This window comes from Thamnophis elegans, chromosome 2 (genome assembly GCF_009769535.1).
Source record: "Thamnophis elegans isolate rThaEle1 chromosome 2, rThaEle1.pri, whole genome shotgun sequence".
NCBI classification, from domain to species: Eukaryota; Metazoa; Chordata; class Lepidosauria; order Squamata; family Colubridae; genus Thamnophis; species Thamnophis elegans.
In genome coordinates, this window is record NC_045542.1 from 161,933,989 (window position 1) to 161,958,005 (window position 24,017).

Below are 24,017 nucleotides of genomic sequence, written 5' to 3' on the forward strand. Positions count from 1 at the left end.
TTCCAGCATGAAAACAGCTGTGGCCAAAGATGTACCCACAAGATACTATCTGCTATCAGTAGATAGTAGAAATTCAGAAAAGCCGCTGCCGCCAGAAAGCATGGAGGATGGGAAACTCTGGGATCCCCCGTCAGACACAAGCAGCACCCCAAAAGATCACAAAAGAACCCATGAATGCTCAGAGTGTGGGAAATTTTTTAGTCTCCACTCCCTCCTTTTGACCCACAGGAAGGTCCATGTGGGAAGTGGATCCAGTCAAGGTTTGGAGGGTGAGAAATCTTTCTCTGGGAAAAACTCCAAAGATCTCAGGAGCCCCCCAACTCTAAAACCCTATAAATGTGAGGAATGTGACTTATGCTTTCGGCAAAAGTCATACCTTCGTGCACATCAGAAAATCCATACTGGAGAGAAACCTCATCAATGTCTGGAATGTGGGAAATTTTTCCGTAAAAAAGCCTATCTCAGAAGGCACGAGAGCATTCACATAGAGGAGAAAACTTACAAGTGCTGGGAATGTGGGAAGAGCTATTCTCAGGAGTCATGTCTTTGGCGTCATAAGAAGATTCATTTGGGAATAAAGCCTTACAAGTGCTTTGAATGTGGGAATGGTTTTACCCGGGGTTCATCTCTTCGCAGTCATTTGAAAATACACACAGGGGAGAAAAACGAAAAGTGCCACGAATGTGGGAAATGTTTTATCCAGAAATCATCCCTGATGCGACATCAGAGAATTCACACCGGAGAGAAACCCTATGAATGCCCAGAATGTGAGAGACGATTTGTGGATTCTTCTGACCTTCGGAGACACCAGAAGAAGCACGAGGGGGGGAAAGCCCATCGATGCGGGGAGTGTGGGAAAAGTTATTTTACACAACGAGAGGTCCAGGTTCATGAGAGAAGCCACATGGGGGAGAAGATATTCAAATGTGGAAAGTGCGGGAAGAGTTATCTTACACAAGGAGAGATCCAGGTTCATGAGAGAAGCCACACCAGGGAGAAGGCATTCAGATGTGAGGAGTGTGGGAAATGTTTCTTCCGAAAACACCACCTGGTAAGGCATCATAAAACCCACACAGGGGAGAAGCCATATCAATGCAATGAGTGTGGAAGCTTTTATATTTCCATATCAGCCTTTCGAAGTCATGTGGAAAGTCACACAGAGGAAGAAACTACACATGTTTAGACTGTGGGAGAGCATTTGCTCATTCGTTTTCCCTTAAGAGTTCACAGCCGAATCCGTACAGGAGAGAAACCTCACAAATGTTCAGAGTGTGTATATATGTTTTTCACGGAAATATTCTCTTGTGATGCATCAACGAATCCACACTGGGGAAAAAATGTCTGCAGTGTGGGAAATATTTTTCCCAACCTTCAGCACTTCGCATTATGAAGTGCTCATTATAGAGGGTCACACAACCAGTGACCAGTCTAAGATCTGGAGATATCTGAATTTTAAAAAAATCCCAATTGCGGGAATGGATGAGGTTTCAGTCTCAATGGATGGTGGGAAGAGAAGTTCCATGGACTGAGGCAACAGGGGCTCCTTGGCCAGAGATGAGGCGGGGTCGTAACCCCGTTGTTAAGTGAATCTCTGGCTTTCCCATTGATTTTGTTTGTCAGAAGGTCACAAAAGGTGATCACATGACCTTGGGACACTGCAACCTTCATGAATATATACAAGTTGTTAAGCATCTTAATGTCAATCAAATGTCCATGGGGGTCCTAAAATTGTCATAAGTGGGTTTTTTTTAGTTTTTCTTTTTAAAAAAAAATATGATCATCATCGTTCCATCTTTCCTTAAACAGTGTGTCATCTGGGTACAAATATCTGTGCAATAACTATCAAAATTTACATCATTTACACTAATGTTAATTATCTAATCTTCAAATTATAGTATATTAAATAATTCAACATAGTGAACCTGTTCATTTTTTCCACTTAACATACCTCCTAATAAAAAGTAATTATTACATTAAACAGAAGAGTCATCATCATCATAATACTAACAATTATATTATTTATATCTCTATCTTAACATATTTTCTACGCTTCTTTAATTTTCTATGTCCAACTTCAATTTATATTCTCTAACCATTGATAAAATAATTGTCAGGCCTGCAGCCATATTCCTTTGGGATCTTTGGCCTGCCACACTTACTATTATTCTACTTTGCAGTTTCTATTGTGGGAAAATGGGAGGGTGGATGGTACGGAATTAAATGATATGTAGCCAAAATAAAATTCCTTTCTAGAAGGCCAAGGTCATCCTTTGTCTCTACAGCTCTGCACCTGACCGGAACTGGAAGGGTGGAACTGCCAGCATGGCAGTGGAAGATTGGACCATGTGATGGAGTTGTGGGTGTGGAGGCAAGATCATTAACTTTCAATGGGGTGGGGAAAACTGTGAAACTTTCAGATTCGGGTTTTCCCAGATGTGCCAACATGGCTCTCTTAATGAATTGGAACTTTGAGCAATACTTTGCCTTGGACTCTGATTTAATTTTGGTTGCTATTTGGAACCCTGACAATAATTTCCATATTGCATAAAATGCAGTTTGTTCTTTCTCCTTAATTGCCAACGTCAATTTGTTCATTTCTGCACATTCTAATATTTTCCTAATTACCTTGTCATCAGTAGGAATCTCTTCACTTTTCCAGTGTTGCGCAAATACAATTCTAGATGCGGTTAATATGTGAATAATTAGATATGTATTCTCTTTACTATAAATTTCAAGTAAAATCCCCAACAGCAATATTAAATCAATGTTCTGTTTTATCATCTTTTTCCAACCATGTATGTATTTTTGTCCAATATTTTTTGCTTCTACACATGTCCACCACACATGATAAGACCCAGGTATCTGGTGGCACTTCCAACATTTAGCTGACTTATCTTTAACATCTTTGCTAACCTCAACGATGTAAAATGCTACCTATAAAACATCTTATACAAATATTCTTTATATGCAGTTGACATCGTTAATTTGTAATTCCTATCCCCCAGTTTCTGCCATTTATTGTATGTCTAAATATTTTTGCCCATGCTATAATTGCCTCCTTTACTTGTTCATCTTCCAGTTTTATGCCCAATAGCTATACAATTTCTTTATCAATATTTCTTCTGTTCCTCTGTGTATTTTATCTAATTCTGTTAATTATTTATAAAAAAACATATAACTCAACATCTTTCTCATATCTAGAATATATCTGCACTTGTGAATACCATACTATCTCAATCCCTTAATTCTTATTTAGTTTTGAGTTCCCACTTTTCATTCAAAATATCTTTATAACTAACAGTATTTCCCATGTTAATAATGTTTGGGTGAGTCAGTGCTTCCATTGTTGAAAGCCAAACTGATACCTTTAAATAATGTTGCTCTTCAATTTTCTCCCATACTAACATTAATGCTATTTCTTATGTCATGTCTTTGAAAATAACCATGTATCTTACTTTCCCTACATCACAAGAAAGCATGCCTAACTAGTTGCAAATCATGTCCTTCCAAAATCAATAATCTTGATTGCCTCAATACAATCAATTCTTTCATCCATGTTAATATAGCGGCCTGATAATACAATTTCCAATTTGGTAACCCAAAACCTCCACTACTTCTTGAATCCTGCAACATTTTAAAGCTAATTCTTCCTTTTTCCCCTTGCCAAATGTATTTATGTATTATTCTGTTAAGTTCCTCAAAATATATTTTTCAAATTTTATCGGAATTGTTTGAAAGAAGTACAATAATCTTGGCAATATGTTCATTTTAACTGTAGCTATTCTTCCTATTAATAACTGCAGATTTTCCCATTTATACAGATCTATATGAATTTAATTCAACAATTTATTATAGTTATCTTCTTTAATCGTTACACATCTTGCTGTCAGCTGAATCCCTAAGTATTTTACTTTCTTTGTAATCTGAATATCTATTCTCTTCATTAACTCTTTTTTGGCTTATCTGTAAGTTTTTTTTTACAAAGATCTTAGTTTTCTATTAATTTTCAGATCTACCACCTCCATATTCTTCTATCTTTTTTATTAATTTAGGCCCTGTTTCTTGTGGATCTTCCAAGAAAAAAAAACTAAGTCATCTGCAAATGCCTGTAGTTTATACATTTCTTTTATTTCCATGCCTTTTATCTCTATCTTGTCTAATGTTTCTATTTAATACTTCCAGTGTCAATATAAATAATAGTGGAGACAAGGGACATCCTTGTCTTGTACCTATCTTAATGCTTACCTTCTCAGTCATATCTCCATTTACCATTACCTTTGCAGCTTGTTTATAATATATCATCTTAATCATGTTAATAAATGTCTCCCCAAAATCCATCTCTTGTGCTAGCATAAATTGCCAGCTCACATTATCAAACGCTTTCTGTGCATCTAAGAAGATCAACACCATTTGCTTCTCTGTATGTTCTTCATAATACTCCAATGTATTTAAAATTATTCTCATATTGTCTTTAATTTGTCTCTTAGGTAGAAAACCATTTTGATCTGGCTGTATAAATAGATTTAAAAATCTTTTTAGCCTTTCTGCAATTATTGAAGCAAATATTTTGCAATCAGCATTCAATAAAGATATCGGTCTATATTAGTTTTTAATCCATTGTAGGTCTGCATCTTCTTTCGGTGTGATGGTAATATATGCTTCCATCCATGAATTTGGTACCCTTGCCTCTAACAAAAGTTGGTTGAATACTTCCAACATTGGGATACTTAAAGTAGCAATAGCAATAGCAGTAGACTTATATACCGCTTCATAGGGCTTTCAGCCCTCTCTAAGCGGTTTACAGAGAGTCAGCATATTGCCCCCAACAATCTGGGTCCTCATTTTACCCACCTCGGAAGGATGGAAGGCTGAGTCAACCCTGAGCCGGTGAGATTTGAACCGCTGAACTGCTGATCTAGCAGTAGCCTGCAGTGTCTTGTAAGCCTTTATATAATTCCCCTGCCAATCTATCCGGACCTGGTGTTTTCCTTTTTTTTTTTTTTTGCCTCTTGATTGCTTCTATTAATTCCATTTTTGATATACATTCATCTAACATTGCTTTCAGTGTCACAGGTATTTTTGGTAGTTCTACTTTTTATAATATTGTTTTATTTTTTCTTCTGAGATTACCTCGATCATAGTTTCTCGTAGTAGTTTTGAATCACTTTCTTTTTGTGGTCATTTTGATAGTATTTTCTTCATTGTCCACTAATTTGTCTATCAATTTCTTTTCTTTCCCTTTTTTAAATTTATATGCCAACCATCTTCTTAAGTTTATTTGCATTTTCAAAGAAATTTTGTTTAACACTTGATTTTTCATGCTAGTTTTTTATCAAAATCGACATATTTTGTAAAATCAATTTGGTTCTTTTTTTGTGTTGATCTGATAAAAGAAATGTCCTTCTGGGTTCAGCTCCAAGTGGGGAAAAAGACACTGGAGACATGGAGGCTGCTTGGAAAGATGGTTTATTGGTGGACAGGACCACATGGCTTGAGTCCTGAACAGAAAAGGTGATCACATGCTTTGATGTAGGTGAAGAAGAAGAGAAGGGCTGAGGAAGGGGCTTGCTAGGCTTTTTATACCCTGTTTAGTCCCACCTCTCTGTTTCCTGTTCCTGTGTAAGAAATGTATTCTGATTGGTTGTCAGACTCCTATAGGGCCATGCAGGGGCAACTCTCTGGGCTGTGTTTTGAATCCAGGTTTAGTTGAGTTCTCAGATGCAATGTGGTCAGTTGAGTAAAGGGCCAATATTATCATGCCTTTACTCCCATCCCCCCTGGGGCTGCAGTGGAGAAGCCTTTATTATGTAAAATGGACTAGCTTGGCCTTCTTAATGGCCCATTGACAACGTGGGGATGGGCAGGAAGCTACAGGCAGCTATTCTCTCTTTTAAAACATGTTTCTTTGTTTTCATATCCAAAGAAATATTCTGCCTTTTCAATATTTCCTAGGATATTTCATTTTTCTGGGAGAGGGCTGGATGATAACTTCCCACAGATCTTTCTGTAGTTCTATCCCTAGTCTCTTGTATTTTTCTTACCTTTTTCTATTTTGTCTCTTCTTTTTATTATTTTTAAAAAAAATATTATGAAATGGTCATAAGTGTGATAAATGGTCAAAAGTCACTTTTTCCAGGGCAATTTCAACCTTGAAAGGTCACTCAATGAAGTTGTTGCAAGTCGAGGACTACCTGTGCTTGTATTGTCCCTCTGAGAAAAAGCAAGAGATCTGGGCTGCTCCCCAAAACTCCACTCGTTCCTGTCGCCGGGGTTCTGAGGTTTGGGAGATGACCAACCCAAAGAGGGCGACACTGCAGGAAACCCACCCAGGCTCATGGTCTTCAGAGCCCCCCCCCCCCCACTCGATTTAAATTCTCGCGATGGAGGATCATCACATAACCTCTGCACCAGAGGCTACTACAGATCAGTGTAAGGCTTAATGATTGCTGAATTTAAAGCTCCTGAGAGTAAAATTAAACATGTACTATCCAGTTAGTTGGGATCACCAACCCAGTCTTCTAGCAGGGAGAAAAAAAGCTGACTGAAGATGGCTGGGACTTCCTGGCCCTTTGAACAGAGTTTTCCTTAACATAAAATAAACTGAAAAGGGGAATCTCTCTTTTGGTCTCTCTGCCTGCCCTCATCACCCAGGTCCTTTCAAAATGTACACAGCGACGTTTCCTGCCATTCCGAGAGGGACAATAGCTGGAAAGGACAACCCAGGTTCTAACACTGGCCAATCATCATCCCAAACAATCCCTGATCCACTCGGGTAACGGGGTTCCTCCTACTCAAGGTTTCCCCCTCCGATTTCCCACCTTGGCACCCCATGGAAGGAAAGAGGAGCCCCTAAATCGAAGGGAGACGGAGCTGCTCTTCCTCCGGGCCAGGATCGGGCCTCGAGGTGCGCCTCCTCCCCTCTTCTCTGGAGTGCAAACCCACCGATCCACCACAGAGACCATCATGCACCCCCCAACTCTCCATCAACACCCCCCCCCAACAGTCTTTGCGCAACTCTGTCAGGGCCATCCGCAGAGCTTAAGCTTTCACACATGCACACACACCCTGGAGCAAGAGGAGCAGCCCCGCTTCCAATGTGCAGAGAGGGACACTCTTCCCATGGGCAGAGGCACCCTCGACACCGACGCCGATCGGAGGAACAGAAGAAGTTTCGGAGCACACGCTCCTGGCTGGGAAGGAAGATAAGTGGGGAGCAGCGGGGGGGGAGAAGAGGCGGGGGGCCAAGGTGCTAGGGCGGAGTCCGAGGAGATAGTACAATCCCCCGCCCCGCCTTCCCTCCCCCTCTCCCAAACTAGACCTCCGGTTCCTGCCTCGTGTTCCGCTTCTTCCTTGGAGGGTCGGCGCTGGATCCCCCTGGAGAGGCTTCTGGATCCCTCTCAGGTAAGGCTGTTCTCCCTCCCGGCCGCCCCTCCAGCCAGGAGATCTCCTGCCCCCCAGGAGGAGGGGAGCTGCGGATCCCGCTCTTCGGCTCGCAGGCTTTTCTTTAGGGGGATCTGGCTTGGGCGTTGCCTGCAGGGATCGTATCCCTCCCTTCCCTTTTCCCGCATGCTGTGCCCCATCGGACCTTTGAGTTTTCCTATTCACAACTATGCATTGGGCTCTGTTGGACTTCATCTTGATGGTTTCTTCCATATTCACTTATCAAGACCTTCTTGAAGTTGCGATTCTCTCTCTGTTATTTTGTATACTCAAAAAATAGTCCTATTTTCTCCTCCCTCTTATGGATTATGTTCAGCATTCCCATCAGCAATCAGGCCTTTTTCTTTACTCTTTGCAGGAGACCAGTGGGAATGGGACCCTAAACTCCAGAGAGGAGAAGGGGCGTCCTTGTTCGGAATTCCCCTCTAGAGAATTTGGAAATCGTGGCCCGGATGGAGAGTCAGCTTTCTGCACAAAGGGCCAGCCGATTAAGAAGCAATTAAACCAGTCAGCAGTGAGGGTCATCCCAGGCCTTGACTCAGAGGGGTAACAAGGGACCCAGAGATCTCTTAAGGTTAACTTTAAAGGTGAGTAAACAAATCTTGGTTTGGAAAATAAGCATGTATTTTTAAAATCTTCATTTGACAAAACAGTAATGCCGTAATAATCCAAGGTGCTGGGTGAAGGCCTAGCTTAGTTCCATTGAGGACTATACGTTGAATGCGATTGGTCAGCCAGTTATGAATCTATCTGTAGTAATTCTGTCTCCCTCATTTTTCTCTCTTGCCACGAAGTAGGCTGTGGTTTATTTTGTCACTTTCCTTGCTGAACTCCAATAATATTGTGTCCAAGTAGTTTTGCTGCTCCAATAATTCTGCCACTTGGTGAAAGAATGCAATAAGTTCTAACAGCCCTGATCTCTTTTTGACCAACTCATGTTGGCCTCTAATGCTAGCTTTTCACAGTCTTTAGTCTTTCACAGATCCATTGTTTGATTATCTTTTTAGGGATTTTCCCAGAGCTTTTTGTAAAAAGTTTTTTTATTTTTCCTTTCAAATTCATTCTTAGATATACATTCTTATAATTGTTATTTAACACGTGTCAGTTCAGACACATGGAGCCGAGGTGGCGCAGTGGTTAAATGCAGCACTGCAGGCTACTTCAGCTGACTGCAGCTCTGCAGTTCGGCTGTTCAAATCTCACTGGCTCAGGGTTGACTCAGCCTTCCATCCCTCCGAGGTGGGCAAAATGAGGACCCGGATTGTTGTTGGGGGCAATATGCTGACTCTGTAAACCGCTTAGAGAGGGCTGAAAGTCCTATGAAGCGGTATATAAGTCTAACTGCTATTGCTATAGTTCATATCATTTTTCCGCCTGTATATTTACGTTTTGATGTTTTCTTATTTCCCCTTCCCCTATATTAATCATGTGTCATCTGAGATACTTATTTCATGTTTTGTTCCTTTTTCTTTCTATTTATATCTTTTTTCAAGCCACTCATAAAATCGCCCCTATGTCCTGTAGCACACTGATTCCTCTTTGTCCTTTATTCTCAGTGTCAACCTATTCATTTCTGCACAGTATAATATCTTCTTTATTACCTCCCCTACCGATGGGATTTTGTCTGCTTTCCAGTTTTGTACAAATACAATTCCAGCTGCTGTTATTATTTGTACAATCAAATATGAATCTTCTTTACTGTATTTCTCTGGTAGAATACCCAATAAAAATATCTCAGGCTTAAACTCCATGGATTTATGTATCATTTTCTCTAACCGTGTTTGTATTTTAACCCAATACTTTTTGCATCCCTACACATCCACCAGATATGATAATATGTTCCTGGCAATTGGTGACATTTCCAACATTTAGCTGATTTATCCTTAAACATTTTTGCTAATCTTTCAGATGTCATGTGCCATCTATAAAACATTTTATATAAATTCTCTTTATATGCTGTCGCCATTGTAAGATTATAATTCCTTTCCCATAGTTGTTGCCATTTTTCTAATTCTGTTCTATATCCAAAGTTTTTTGCCCATCTTATCATTGTTTCTTTAACCTCTTCTTCTAGGTATATTCTAAGTAGATAATTCTACAATTTTTAAATCATTTTTTTCATCTGTTCCCATGAGTATCCTATCTAATTCTGAGTTTTCCATATTAAAACCATACTCTTTGATATCTTTCTCATATCTTGTTTGTATTTGCATTTGTTTAAACCATCCTATATCAATCCCTTGTTCTTCTAATTCTTTTGTCTGTTTTAGTTGCCCCTGTGCTGTTAATATATCTTTGTACCTAATAACCTTTTTCATACTACTAATATTTGGATGTGTCAAAGCCTCTACCATTGAAAGCCACATTTGTACTCCCATATAGTGCTTTTCTTTTACTTTTTCCGTACTGCGTATAAATCATTTCTTACATAGTGTCTCTGAAAATAACCATGTATTCTATTTTTCCCATACCACAGAAATGCCTGCCAACCCAGTTGCATATCTCTCTGTTGCCACTAGATGGCACAGTTCTTAAAAGAGTAGTTAGGAAAAAAGTTCCAAGAGCAATCTCGGAGATCAATTTCTTCAAATATCAATATCAAAATTTAAACCATCCTCCCAAAACTATTTTCTGAATCCTTTACTTGTATTGGTGTTTGCTTCTCTGCCGCTACTTCCTGGAGGGGTAATCTACTCCCCCGCCTTTTGCCTTCTCTCTTTGTTCTCAGTCAGTCATTCAGGGAGAAAAACAAACAAATAAACTTTTGAATGCAGTGTGCCCCGGGGGTATTAACAAGATCTCACCTAGACATTTCAAGCCCCTTTCTCTCTTTTTGTGAAGCCGCCTCAATTTTTGACAACTCACAATGGCTATCTTTTTTCCCATCTGGGTCGAAAGCTATTGCAGATGTTCAAAGCTATTGCAGATGTTCGTGGGAGGTTTGTGGCGCCCCCCTTTACCTCTGTCCGTGCTCTCATTCCTCACTGTCCCTTCAAGACAGTTCCAGGCTCAAATGAACCCCTCAGAATGGTGGCCCTTCCCAGGTTTTGTTGTCAGGATGATTGATCTGTAGTTTCCCGGATCCATGCTTTTCCTTTTGGTAGTATTTTGTAGAATATACAAAATATTTGCCAAGATAGTCAGGATGAAATAGTCATAGTGGGGTGGAGCTCCTAACTACAAAATCAGAAGGATGAAAAGGGGATGAGAAAGGGGTTGCTTGGTTACACCAGCCCAGGGGCCTGCAACCTTAAATACTCAAAGAGCCATTTTTCCCACAGAAAACAAAATACCGGGGAGCTAAAAAAACCTAGCTGGGCCAACTCAACACCCCTACCCAGGTATTTTCTTTTCTCTAGGAAACACCCCCTCTTTCTCCCTCCCTCTCTTTCTCCCTCTCTCTCTCTCTCCCCTCTCCCTCCCTCTCTCCCTCCTCTCTCTTTCTCCCCCCTCTCTCTGTCTCTCCCCTCTCTCTCCCTCCTCTCTCTTTCTCTTTCTCCCCCCTCTCTGTCTCTCTCTCTCTCCTTCTCTCCCTCTCTCTCTCCCTCATCTCCTCTTTCTCTCTGTCATCACTCACTCTCATCTCTCTTTGTCACTCTTTCATTTCTTCCTCCCTCCCCCCCCTCTGTCTCATGTTTCTGTTTCCAAAAATAGGCAAGGTTTTTTTTTTGTGCTGATGTTTTTTTTTCCTTCTTCTTTGGGTGCTTTTTACCATATGATTTAAATCAAGAGTCATTTCAGGTTCCCAGATAAACGAAGCTCTTTCCTCCCGCTGGTGTGGTTACCTGTCTGCTGAACCCATCACTGGCTGGCCCCGCCCCTTCCCCTCCCAGTCACTCATTGCGTGAGAAGGTCCCTCCTCCTCCTGGAGCCCATTACAACTGCAGCTGGGCGATCAAGTCGCGCATCTGCCTGAGTGACAAAGATGTGCGCACAGCACCAACAAGCACCCGCGAGATGAGAGACAAATACAGGGGGGCTTTCTTCCTGCTCTGGAATGTGGAGTGAATTTCCATCCCCACTATCGGCCTTCTCAGGCCACATGAAGTGTGATTGGGAGGGGAGGATGAGGGGCGGGGCCAGCCAGCCGACAGGGAGCCACATGGGAAGGAAAAAGCTTCATTTATCTGGGACCCTGAAATGATTTAAAATATATGGTAAAAAGCACCGAAAGAAGAAGAAAGAACATGATCAAAAAACATAAACCCCAACCCTCGCCTGTTTTTGGAAATGTTTCAAGAGGGAAAACAAACACACAGAGACACACATGCGAGAGGGAGGGAAGGAGGAAAACAGAGGGAGGCACAGAGAGAGATGAGAGGGAGAAAAGGTGCGATTTCTCCGCGGGTCGTTCATGAAGCCAATGAGGAAAGAAGACTCGGACACGAATTTCCTTCGGGACGAAACCGACCCAGAACGAAGTCCGGGGGTCCTTTTTTATTGAGCATACACAAGGGAGGGGTGGATTCACATAGCCAATGGGGACCAATCATGATTGTGCAAGCTTACAGTATATGGTAACTCATTTACTTCCATGTAGACCTAAAGAATACTCATAGTCAATAATCTTTTATCATCGTGTAAACTTCCAATCCTTAATTAATGTTTGAGAGTTAAACAGTTGTAACCCCTGATTTAATCAACGAACTCCCTGATTTAATCAACGCTTATAATTAAGAGTCTGTGATTGCTGATCTTACTTAGTGTTAGGAGGTAAACAGTTGGTCTTACTGATCCAATCATATGGTTAATCATTGCTTCTATTCTATACGCGTTTCAGCATAGCTAATGTATGCCTGCGCGTATTGCAACAAAAAGGGGAGAAAAAAGAGAAATCAGAAAATGATGAAGGGAGAAAATGAGAGGAAAAAGAGAAACAAGAGAAAAGCAGGGGGAGAGAGGGCTAGGGACACAGAAATGAGAGCTGGAGGGAGAGTAAGAGGGAAATGAGAGAGAGAGAGAGAGAGAGAGAGAGAGAAGGGGAGGGAAAGAGAGGGGGAGGAAAAAGAAAAAGTGTGAGAGAAGCAGGGGAGAGAGAGGGCTAGGAATGCCAGTGTGTGTGTGTGTGTGTGTGTATGTGTGTGTGTGTGAGATGTTACAGGATGGGAGTGATGTTGAGTTGGCCACACCCACCCAGGTTTTGTAGCTCCCAGTGTTTTATTTTCGGTGGGAGATGGGTCCGAATGGCTCTTTGGGTGTTTAAGGTTGCAGACCCCTGTCTTGGAGCAGCCCCCACCCCGAGGGAGCCCCACAATTATTGCCTAGGCCAGGAGTCCTCAAACGTTTTCAACGAGGGGCAAATTCATGGTCCCCGGATTGGCTGGCGGGGGGAGGTAGCTAGGTGGCCATTTGACCGGGTGAGTGGGACCAATTTCGTAGGCCATTGAGCAATGCATGCAAATTAAACTTTAATTTGTTTTGCTCCTGGGGGTGTTTTATTTGCTTTTTGTTTCCATGTTGCTCTTTTGGTTGACTTTTCTTTTTGCTAGATGGTTCTTTTAAGTTGTTCAGAAGGCCTCTCCACAGCCTGTTTTTGGCCTCACCACCTCCTGAAGGTGGGTGGGCGAGGCAGCCTAGCGGTCCCACACGAGCTGGATTAATGGCGTGTACTGAGGACCCTGGGCAGTGGGTGGGATTGGAGGACCTTCATGGTCCCTAAGGCTGAGATGTGTTTTCTCAAAAGGAAATATTATTCTCTCTTTCTCTTTCTTTCTGACAGTGGATAGAAAATCAGAGCGAGGCAGCAGCTGCCAAAAAGGATGGAGGGAGGGAAACCCCCGGATCCCCCATCAGACACAAGCAACACTCCAAGTAACCAAGGAACCCAGGAACACCCAGAGGGTTGGATATCCTTCCCTCTCTGCTGCATCGTTTTGACCCACCAGAAGGTCCATGTGGGAAGCGGATCCAGTCAAGGTTTGGAGAACGTGGAATCCTCCTCTGGGAAAGAAGCCGAAGGTCTCAGAAGCCCCCCAGAACCAAAACCTTATAAATGTGAGGAATGTGACTTACCCTTTGATCAAATGTCAAAGCTTCTGAGACACCAGAGAATCCACACCGAAGAGAAACCTTATCAGTGTCTGGAATGTGGGAAACGTTTCCGTGGAAAAGGCAGCCTCAGAAGCCACGAGAGGATTCACACAGGGGAGAAACCTTACAAGTGTTGGGAATGTGAGAAGAGCTTTTGTCAGGAGGCAAGCCTTAGGGCCCATGAGAAGATTCATTTGGGAATCAAATCTTACAAATGCTTTGATTGTGGAAAACGTTTCACCTTGCGTCAGTCTCTTTACAGTCATGAGAAAAGACACAAAGGGGAGAAAAACGAAAAGTGCCTCGAATGTGGGAAATGTTTTATCTTTAAATCAAGCCTGGTGCAACATCAGAGACGTCACACTGGAGAGAGACCCTATGAATGCGAAGAATGTGAGAGAAGATTTATGGATCCTTCTGAGTTCCGGATACACCAGAGGAGGCACAAAGGAGAAAAACCCTATGAATGTGGGGAGTGTGGGAAAAGTTTCCTTACACGAACAGAGATCCGGAATCATGAGACAATCCACACGGGAGAGAAGCCATTCAAATGTGAAGAGTGTGGGAAATGTTTCTCCATAAAACAACAACTTAAAACCCATCAGAGGATCCACACAGGAGAGAAGCCCTACAAATGCGGAGAATGTGGAAGATGCTTTCGACACGTGGGAGACCTTTCGATACATCATAGGACCCACACAGGGGAGAAGCCATATCAATGCAACGAATGTGGAAAGTTTTATAGTACCACATCAGCCCTTGGAACGCATAGGAAAATTCACACGGGGGAAAAAAACTTCAAATGTTTGGAATGCGGCAAAGCATTTATTCAGTCAGGCTCCCTGATACGTCACAGCCGAATCCATACAGGAGAGAAGCCCTATAAATGCTCAGAGTGTAATAAATGTTTTTCTCAGAAAGTTGCTCTTTTAAAGCATCAGAGAATCCATACCGCAGAACAACCACACAATGAGGATGAAGACAATTAATCAGTGGAACAGTTTGCCTCCAGAAGTTGTGAATGCCCCAACATTGGAAGTCTTTAAGATGATGTTGGATAGCCATTTGTCTGAAACGGTATAGGGTTTCCTGCCTAGGCAGGGGGTTAGACTAGAAAACCTCCAAGGTCTGCTATTGTATTTCTATTTAAGAGGGAATGTTTTATCCTTCCTATTCTCTTTTTTCATGGCCTTTTTCATATATTCACTCAGATATTAAGTTTCTTTCAGTGCATATAATCATTAATAAAAGTATTGTTCAAAACAATCAAGAGGGCCTTTTTCAGGAGATGGACTGGGAGGGGCCAGAACAGGCAATATGGCTGTGCAGTCAAAGTGGGGGGAGGAAGTGGCTCTCGGACCTCCACTGGATCAGGAAATGGGGTGCAGGGAGGAGGAATAACCCATCAAGGAGCCCAGGGCCCATCATTGCCAGTGGCTTCTTAGAAGAGCGAGCCGCACTTCTCAGAGGAGGGACAGGGAACATGAGACAAAAGGCTACTGGACAACACCCCCTAGAGGAGAGATGGGGAATTGTCTGTCCAATAGGATCCGCCCCAGGTGTGGGTTTCAAACTTTTTAACTATCAGTTCTGTGGGCGTGGCTAGATGAGGGGCATGTGACTGAGTGAGCGTTGACATCACTCACAGACACTCAGTCACATGACCCCCTCACCAAGCCATGCCCACCGAAATGGCCAAAAGTTTTGACAGGGTGGGGCCCCCAGCCTCACCATAGCTAAGGGAGCGCCTGCAAACTATCCAGTAAGGAAAAAGGATTTTGTCCTCCTTGGCCCCCAGGAACACTGCAGGGTTTTGCGGAAAATGGGCAGAAAACAGGTTGTTTTTCGCAAAAACAGGCGTTTTTGCCTCCCCCTCTGTTGAAGCCTGCAGAATGCTTCTGTGGGAAGGCAAAAACACCTCCATTTTTGCGAAAGAAAATCCCATCTCTGGAACTCTTTCTGACTGCACTCCGGAGAACAGGGAACGTAGTGCCTCTCTCAACTCTTTGGAGTTGGGTTTTCCCTTCCAAAAGCCTTCGCCTGCCAGCCTTTGCCGAGAGCGAGTCCCCCTAGGCCGGAGAAGGACGCATTCTCGCATTACACTTAATAGAACCATTTACTACCACCAACAACAACCCCCTTTTCCCTCCTGTCTTTTGCAGAGTTTTCAGCATTGGTCGCTCCCAGTGACGGTGGGTAGTTTGCATGCACTCCCTTAGCTCTGGCAAAGCTGTTTTGTTGGGGGGGGGTCACCCCCTCAATAACTGCCGGGCAGCCAAGGCAGCTGGCAGACGCTTCCCTGCTCAGCCTGGGGCTCCCTCGCGCCGCAATCGGATTGCCGTTTTCTTCCTCCCCGGGCTCCATCTCCCGAGCAGGACAGCGAAGAGCTCCTGCTGCATGGAGAGGAGCAGGGCGGGGACGGATATGGCGGCGGGCGATGCACACGAGTCCCCCATGGCGGACCTGATCCCAGGTGGACAGATGCTGCTGCTGCTGCGGGCCCTCGCTGGGTTTGGCGGCTTCTGCCCCTCGTGCTGCGCTTTGCAGCCGCCGGAGCCCCACAAGGACTGCTGCAGAGTGCTGGGCCACCCGCACGGCTTCTCCATAGGCCGCCTCTGGCAGTGCTTCCTGGCTCTGCGGCACTCGCTGCACCTGGACCGCTCCATCCACCATCCTCAGGTAGGAGGCAGCTGAGCACGGCTTCTCGGAGCAGCACGCCGCCCTGATCACATGCTTCTGAGGATCCCCCCCAAAAAAACGACAGCGAAGAGCCCCAGCCTGGTGCTTGCTGCTTCTTCTGGCTTGGGGAGAGGCAGCTTGGCCCCGTCGGTCTCCCTCTCTCTCTCCCCCTCCCTCCCTCCCTCCCTCCTTCCTTGAGTGGATCTGGTGGGAGGAGCGAGCTTCCTTTCCAGCCTTGAGGAGGCGGGGAGCCTGTAGCCCGAGGGCGAGGCCAAGCCCCAGCCGCCTCTGGGTTAGGATGGAGAGCCATCTTAAGCCTCCCTCTCTTGGTCTCCTTGCGCTGGGAGCATCCTATTCCAGGCAGGGGCGAAGAAGAAGAACCGACCTCCTCCTGTGGCTGCTGCCCAGCGCTGTCTCTTCTCTCTCCCCTTCGCCTCTGCACACTTCTTTACCCGTGCCAGAGAGCTTGGGCTACGCCGCCCTGTGACGCGTCCGCCTTACATGTTAGCATTCTCTTGAGCAAACTTTTCCGTCTTCAGCTTTTGCGAAGAAGTGGCAGCTGCGGGTGGGCCACGCCCGCATCGTTCTTCGAGGATGAAGCGAGTGTGGCACACCCAGAGCTGCCGCTTTTTTCACAACAGCCGAGGACATCTTCCGCTTGGGAGCTCCAACTGCGGGATGGGGGGATGGCTGCAACACCGGCACCTTCAGGGGGGCTCCTTCCCTCACTGGTCCATTTTCTTACCTGTAGGCGGCTATGCCAGCTTTGTCCTTAAAGGCTGCTGCTCCGCACCTTTTGATCTTTCTTGGGCGCAGAGAAAAGCGACCCTGTTAAGGGACCAAGCCTGCTGCTGAACGTGTAAGCTGAGAGGATCCCAGTGGGGCCTTTGGGGGGCATCTGGGGAGGGCGTCACAATAAGGATACCTACCTCCATCCTCCTGGGCTCTTCCAGCCCTTCAACCCTCACTTATCCTGGATACCCCAAACTTTTCTTCTCCCCCCCCAATCTTCAGCCCTGAGAGCTTCGTTTGAACAATTTTCAATGCCTCTTTCCTGCCCACGCCCAAATAGACTCCCTTGTAGCCCCCACAAGTCCATCTCAAAGGGAGGGGCCCCAAAGGGAGAGTTTGGAAGAGAAACTCGGACCCCCACGCAAATAGAAGCAGAAAAGGTGAGAGAGGGGAAGATATTGTCTGGGGGTGGGTTGCAGCTTCAGGGGGCTCCTTCATGCCAGGACCAGAGGCAGTGTGGACTTCCTTTTCAACCCCCACCCCATCATTCTCAACGGGAATCTTTCTCTGATTGGAGGGGTGGACTAGATGCCCCCTTAAGGACTTTTAAGGCCCTTGGGAGTCCAGGCTGGGTCTGCCAAGATTTCAAAAGGGGAAAGAGGAGCCAGGGGTCTCTATGGAGAGCCTCCATCCTCCAAGTTATGGTTGTCCCTAAGATGCTTTTCCAAAAGGAAGCTGGACTTTCTTGGATTTTTTCCCCCTTGAAAACTTAGTAGTGGGGAAAGGGGTCGAGGACAGGAGATGAAACAGTTGTAAATAGGAAAACTGAAAGGTCAGATGGGGAAAAGGGCTGTTGTTTCCTGCTCTTTTTGGAGGCTGCAAAGCATAAAAATTCTGTGTTTCTGGAGCTGCCTTGGATAGGATAGGCATTTTGAACAAAATATTTAAAATATTTTGGGCCTATAAATAAAATTAAACTTGAAACTTGAAAATGATTTCAGGCAGCCTTTCTAGCCATCAGCTTCTCTTACCTGCTTTGTAAGATGGGCCTCTAAACTTCCTTAGGATTTCTCCTTGGTAAAACAACCACCAGGAAGGGGCTGACCCATCACAGCCTCTTCAGGGCAAAAATAGATAAAAATAAAAGGAAAATGTTGCTTTGGACAGACTCCAAACAGCTTTTGAAAGCGGAAGTAAGGTAAACATTCGCATAAAAGCCATTGGTTTCCTTGCTCGCCTTTTAGATGGAGCAGAAAAAAGAGGATCTCAGGTGGGCTGAGCTCAATTCGGTGAATTTAAACATTTTCTTTCCCCCAAACTCTCTCCTCCCCATTGAAACGAGGTCGGGGCGTTTTAATACCACACTATGAATCTCAAGAAATGCTTTAAAACTTTGTTTACTCCGTTTCTGCAATGGGCCTTCCGAGATATATCTTTTAAGGCCCTTTTCCGCCCTTCGGAGGCTTCCCTGAAGGGAGGGCGAAAAACGGCCCTATGAGCAAATCGGAAGCGATTTCCGGTTTGGCTGTCGGGCTGGATTTTCACATTCCGGAGGACCTCGGGGCAATTTTTGCCCTCCCCAGGCTCCTAGAAAGCCTCTGGAGCCTGGGAAGGGCGAAAAATGGGTCCATTGCACGCCAAAAGCGGGGAGCGTGGGGGTCGCATGCATAGCTGTTGCCCAGCAGGAGCAGTTGGAACTGCAGATGGATCGATAGCGAGGACCCCTATGAGTCTGCTATGGAAGAAGTGGAGGATCCTGGGCAAAGTTCAGACTCAGAGCAGGGACCACAGAGGCTGGTTGGCCACCAGGATGCGCCTGAGGCATGGAGCAGTGTGGAAGATCAAAGGGAGTTTGTCCCTGATGCCATGCAACGGAGGGCAGAGAAATGGAGGCAGCAGTTACAGAGACAGACTCATAAGATATAATGAAGCCCAGGTGGTTGTGGTTTGGCCCCTCCCAAGAGAGTATATAAGAAGAGACTTTGGGAGGAGTCCTTTTGCAGGACACAACCGTTCGTACTAATCTGGAGAACTCCTTGTCTGGTCTGCCTTGTGTTCCCGTGTCTGTTGGAGTCTGGGTTGCTGCCAACGTCTTGCCAGTGAGTTGTGTCTGGGCTTTCAGCCAACAGGATTATAATTGCTGTGAATAAAGAGTGGCAAACAGCTAAGCCTGTGTCTGTGTTCATTACCAGATGGAGGGGAGACAGAACACATAGTATTATGGGTGGGCACACCCGTGCACGACCCCCCCCCTGCGCTCCCCCCTCTTTTGGCACGCAACAGGGAAAAGGTTAGCCATCATTGCCTTAAAACATTCTGCCGAAAAACAACTTGGCAAATGGAGGCTGCCACCCCTGAATAAGGCTATAGGAATATTCCATAGATAAAGTAGACAGATTCGGGTGCTTGAACAATAGAACGCTTTAAAGATCACTTTGGTAAGGAATCTTTGTCTCTGATTAAACTTTGTTTCTATCTGCCTAAAATGTATAGAATACTCTGAGCCACTCTTGCAGGGTGTAGATATTTCCTACATGCATCTGTTTGAATATTTTGGATATAGTTTTGTCACCATCTTTACGATAACCATAAATAAAAGCTGATTATTTTTTGCAAGCCTCGTCTCAAGTCTCCCTCTCTCTGGCATTTCACTGGCTCCAGGAAACTGTTGCAACCTTAACAGTACAATTGGCCAATCCACAAACAAGCAAGTTAGAAAACCCCAAAACTGGGCTATTAAGCTAACAGGGAACTTTTCAAGGTGTTCACGAAGAAACACGTAAAAAAAAAACCATGGAGATCAATATCCCGGATCGGACTTGGGTGAGGAGGGCAGGCAGAGAGGCCAAAAGAGAGATTCCCCTTTTCAGTTTATTTTTTGTTTAGGAAAACTCTGTTCAAGGGGCAAGAAGTCCCAGCCATCTTCAGTCACCTTTTTTTTCTTTCTCCTAGAACAGTGGTCTCCAACCTTGGCAACTTTAAGACCTGTGGACTTCAACTCCCAGAGTTCCTCAGCCAGCTGGCTGAGGAACTCTGGGAGTTGAAGTCCACAGGTCTTAAAGTTGCCAAGGTTGGGGTTCCACCACAAAACCGCGCTCGACTAAACCGCGTCCAACTAAACCGCGTAGCTGACGTCATCAACAGGGTGACAACAGCACGGAGACAGAAGCACGCTGTAAACCCTAAACCTAAAATTAGCCCCTAAACCTAACCCTAACCCCCCTAAACCTAATCCTAACCCTAACCCTTAACCTAACCCTAAACCTAAACCTAACCCTTACCTTAAGTTGAATCGGCTTGCTTTCAAAGCGCTATTTAAAGCGTCCTTCTTTCTCCGCGCTGGCTGTTGTCACCTTGTTGATGACATCAGCGACGCGGTTTAATCGGGCGCGGTTTAGTCGAGCGTGGTTTTGACAGGTCACGCAAGGTTGGAGACCACTGTGCTAGAAGACTGGGTTGGTGATTCCAACTAACTGGATAGTAAATGTTTAATTTTACTCTCAGCAGCTTTTAATTCAGCAATCATTGTCATACACTGATCTGTAGTAGCCCCGGTTCAGAGGTTATATGATGATAATTCCATCGTGAGAATTTAAATTGGGGGGGGCTCTGAAGACCATGAGCCTGGGTGGGTTTCCTGATGGGACTGTTGGTCAAAGAAGAGATCTCCTAGGAGCATTGAGCCTTTGGCTTTCTACAGCCTTCACCCACGACCTCCGTATCTAACCCCCAGGAGGGAGGGAGGTGGGAAAGGCCTTTGACTGTCTCTTAATAAAGGCAGCTTCTCTGGGGGGACATCTGGCCTGTGTTTCATCTCTCATACGGTTGGAACCAAACTCTAAGCTGCTTGAAGACTTTGTTGGTGTTCTCTCTTAACAGGATGGTAAACATTTTAATTTAACTCTTGGGATTTTTTAAAAAATTCAGGTATCTTCAGGTCATAAACTGGTCTATAATAGCCACTAGTATGGTGCTTGTGTGACCCTCCATTATGAGCACTTGAAACTAACTAAATTCACTAAATTTTGGAGTGCCTGAGATGCAACCTGTTACCAATTAACTATTCACACCAAACCGATTACATAATTCAAAGTCGTACTTCCGGTGACCTATATGTTCTAAGTAAGATGTGGTGCAAAATAATCATGAGTGTGTCAGGCACATGTAGGTAGCCACCAGTGATCTGCCTTTAGGAGCAGGAGTCCATCCAAATCTCCAGGACATTTTCCCTAAAGTTCACCCGAAATCTACTCCTTTTGATTCCACCCTGGAAGTCAGCAGTGTCCATCTAGAGAAGATGGAGTCAAAAGAATCAAGATGGCGGCTGTTTTAAAGGGCATCACATATAAAGCTAAAAAGCAGCAGGACTTTGACTGCAAAGCATGGCACAATCTATCGGCCATCTTGACTTTTTTGAACTCCTAGCCTGTATCCTGAAAACAGTTCTCCTGATTATTTTGAACAATAATTTTAGTAAGGATGTTGTACAGAGATCAAAGAAACATAATACAAATATATGTCGGCGAATATATGAAAAAGACAAGGTGAAAACAGAAATAAACCCTTCCAAAAAACATAATAGGAAAAATAAACTTTCCCTCTTCATCCTCAGCCAGCAAATTCAACATCAACCCTAAAAGAACAACCTTTATAATTTAATTATCTATTGTAGGATTTCCCTCTTCTCACTGTGTGAAATTGCTGATGAACGGTAAGGTGTGATTTTTGAAAAGAAAATGTTTCCTGCCTTGTTCCCAACTGAAGAGATTTATCTCTGCTATGGACTTTCTGGTACATTTTTAGTTCTGATTTACAATGAAAAAATTTCTCACTCTCTGCACACTTGTGATGCCAGTCTCCTGCGTGATTTCTGCAAAGTTCTGAAGGTTGGGCAAAACATTTCCCACATTGCAGACATTTTTTCCTCCAGTGTGGATTCGTTGATGCAGCACAAGAGAATCTTTCCGTGAAAAACATTTATCACACTCTGAGCATTTGTGAGGTTTCTCTCCTGTATGGATTCGGCTGTGACTTCTAAAGCGAGATGAATGAGCAAATGCTTTCCCACAGTCTAAACATTTGTAGCTTTTTTCCCCTGTGTGAATCTTCACATGACTTCTAAGGGCTGATGAGCTACGATAAAATCTTCCACATTCGTTGCATTGATATGGCTTCTCCCCTGTGTGGGTTCTATGATGTATTGAAAGGTCTCCCACGAATCGAAAGCATTTTCCACATTCTACGCATCTGTAAGGCTTCTCTCCTGTGTGGACCCTCTGATGCCTTCCAAGATGTTGTTTTGTGGAGAAGCATTTCCCACACTCCCCACACTCGTACGGCTTCTCCCCCGTGTGGCTCCTCTCATGAATCTGGATCTCTCCTTGAGTAAGAAACTGTTTCCGACACTCCCCACACTGATAGGGTTTCTCCCCCTTGTGCCTCTTCTGGTGTGTCTGAAGTTCAGAAGAATCCACAAATCGTCTCTCACATTCTGGGCATTCATAGGGTTTCTCTCCGGTGTGAATTCTCTGATGTCGCCGCAGGTGTGATTTCTGGATAAAACATTTCCCACATTCGAGGCACTTTTCATTTTTCTCCCCTGTGTGTATTTTCCAATGATTGTGAAGAGATGTACTCCGGGTGAAACAATTCCCACACTCAAAACATTTGTAAGGCTTTATTCCCAAATGAATCTTCTCATGGCGCCGAAGACCTGACTCGTAAAAAAAGCTCTTCCTGCATTCCCAACACTTGTAAGGTTTCTCCCCTGTGTGAATCCTCTCGTGGTTTCTGAGGTCGGCTTTTTGACCGAAAAATTTCCCACATTCCGGACATTGATGAGGTTTCTTTCCTGTGTGGATTTTCTGATGTGTAAGAAGGTTTGATTTTTGATCAAAGCATAAGTCACATTCCACGCATTTATAGGGTTTTAGTCTTGGGGGACTTCTGAGAACTTTGGCGTCTTTTCCAGAGAAGGATTTCTCTTCCTCCAAATCTTGACTGGATCCATTTCCCACATGGACCTTCCTGTGGGTCAAAAGGAGGGACTGAAAATCAAATGATTTCCCACACTCTGAGCATTCATGGGTTCCTTTGTGGTCTTTTGGGGTGCTGCTTGTGTCTGACGGGGGAGCCCAGAATTTCCCATCCTCCATGCTTTCTGGCGGCGGCGGCTTTTCTGAATTTCTACTATCTACTGATAGAAGATACTATCTAGTGGGTAAATCTTTGGTTACAGCTGTTTTCCTGCTGGAAGGAAGAACAAAGGAGTTGTATTTTATTTTGAGAAACACAGAGAATCACAAAAACTTACATTTGGAGGGGACTTTGAAGGTCTTCCAGTCTCGCCTCTTCCTCCAAAATGGGACATGGGCCCCCAGGACACCGAAGATGAAATATCCAGTTATTTTGGTCGCCCAACACACCTAGGAAGCAAATTCTTCTGTTGTTCCTTGACTCTTATCTATTTCTCCTTGGTTCCTGTCCCTTGACACAGTGAAAAGGACGCTCTGAATGTAGCTAGTCCTCAACTTATGGCTACAATTGGGACTGGAATCTTGGTCATTCAGTGAAGCATTCAGTAAATGAGGGGTCAGGTCTGAACAATCATAATCCCAAACTCCTGTTTGCGGATATGAAGTGATCTGATGGGTTCTTAAGTGGAGAAAGGCCCAGCCAGGGGATTCAGGGGAGTCTCTGCGGCGGGGAAGGTCCTTTGGAGACAAAGCATCTCCAAAACTTCTCCAGGAGCCCCTCAACTGGCCTATGACCTGTGCCAGGACTCACATGGCCTCTCCTCCCACATAAGGCAACCCCAGATTGTTTACCTGGGATCTTGTCTGCTTAATGACCCGTGAAATTGCTCAACAGCCTGACATCAGTACCTAGGAAGATCCTGGGAAAGATAATCAAAAAGGGATCTGGGGAAGTCTAGAAACAAGCAAAGCTATTACTAGAATCCAACATGGGTTGGTCAAAAACAGACCATGGCAGAGAAACCTTATTGCATTCTTTGACCACGTGACAGAATTAATGGAACAGGAACATTCAGTGCAGACAATATACTTGGATTTCGGGACGGAGTGTGACAAAGTAGACCCCGGCCTACTTCTTTGCAAGGTAGAAAAATGAGGGAT

The 24,017-nt window shown here is 44.4% G+C and overlaps 2 protein-coding genes across 2 annotated transcripts; one reads left to right on the plus strand and one right to left on the minus strand.

Moving 5' to 3' along the window:
- The first annotated feature begins 7 nt into the window (after positions 1–7).
- LOC116502508 (zinc finger protein 850-like) lies at positions 8–14,514 on the plus strand. The gene is made up of 3 exons (XM_032208388.1): positions 8–1,106; positions 1,276–1,484; positions 13,167–14,514. The coding sequence occupies exons 1-3, from the start codon at positions 8–10 to the stop codon at positions 14,457–14,459; spliced, it is 2,601 nt and encodes an 866-aa protein (XP_032064279.1). The 3' UTR covers positions 14,460–14,514.
- A 7,166-nt stretch (positions 14,515–21,680) lies between these two features.
- LOC116502509 (zinc finger protein 501-like) lies at positions 21,681–23,036 on the minus strand. The gene is made up of 2 exons (XM_032208389.1): positions 22,517–23,036; positions 21,681–22,372 (listed from the first exon to the last, which is right to left on the minus strand). Exons 1-2 carry the CDS (start codon positions 23,034–23,036, stop codon positions 21,681–21,683), a joined length of 1,212 nt encoding a protein of 403 aa, XP_032064280.1.
- Positions 23,037–24,017: the final 981 nt, after the last annotated feature.

Coding starts and splice junctions, on each gene's coding strand:
- LOC116502508 (XM_032208388.1), top strand. CDS start 8: ATGAAAACAGCTGTGGCCAAAGATGTACCCACAAGATACTATCTGCTA. Junction 1,107..1,275: donor ATATCAATGCAATGAGTGTG/GAAGCTTTTATA, acceptor TTCAGAGTGTGT/ATATATGTTTTTCACGGAAA. Junction 1,485..13,166: donor CAATTGCGGGAATGGATGAG/GTTTCAGTCTCA, acceptor GACAGTGGATAG/AAAATCAGAGCGAGGCAGCA.
- LOC116502509 (XM_032208389.1), bottom strand. CDS start 23,036: ATGGAGGATGGGAAATTCTGGGCTCCCCCGTCAGACACAAGCAGCACC. Junction 22,373..22,516: donor TGGGAATTGTTTCACCCGGA/GTACATCTCTTC, acceptor ATGAATGCCCAG/AATGTGAGAGACGATTTGTG.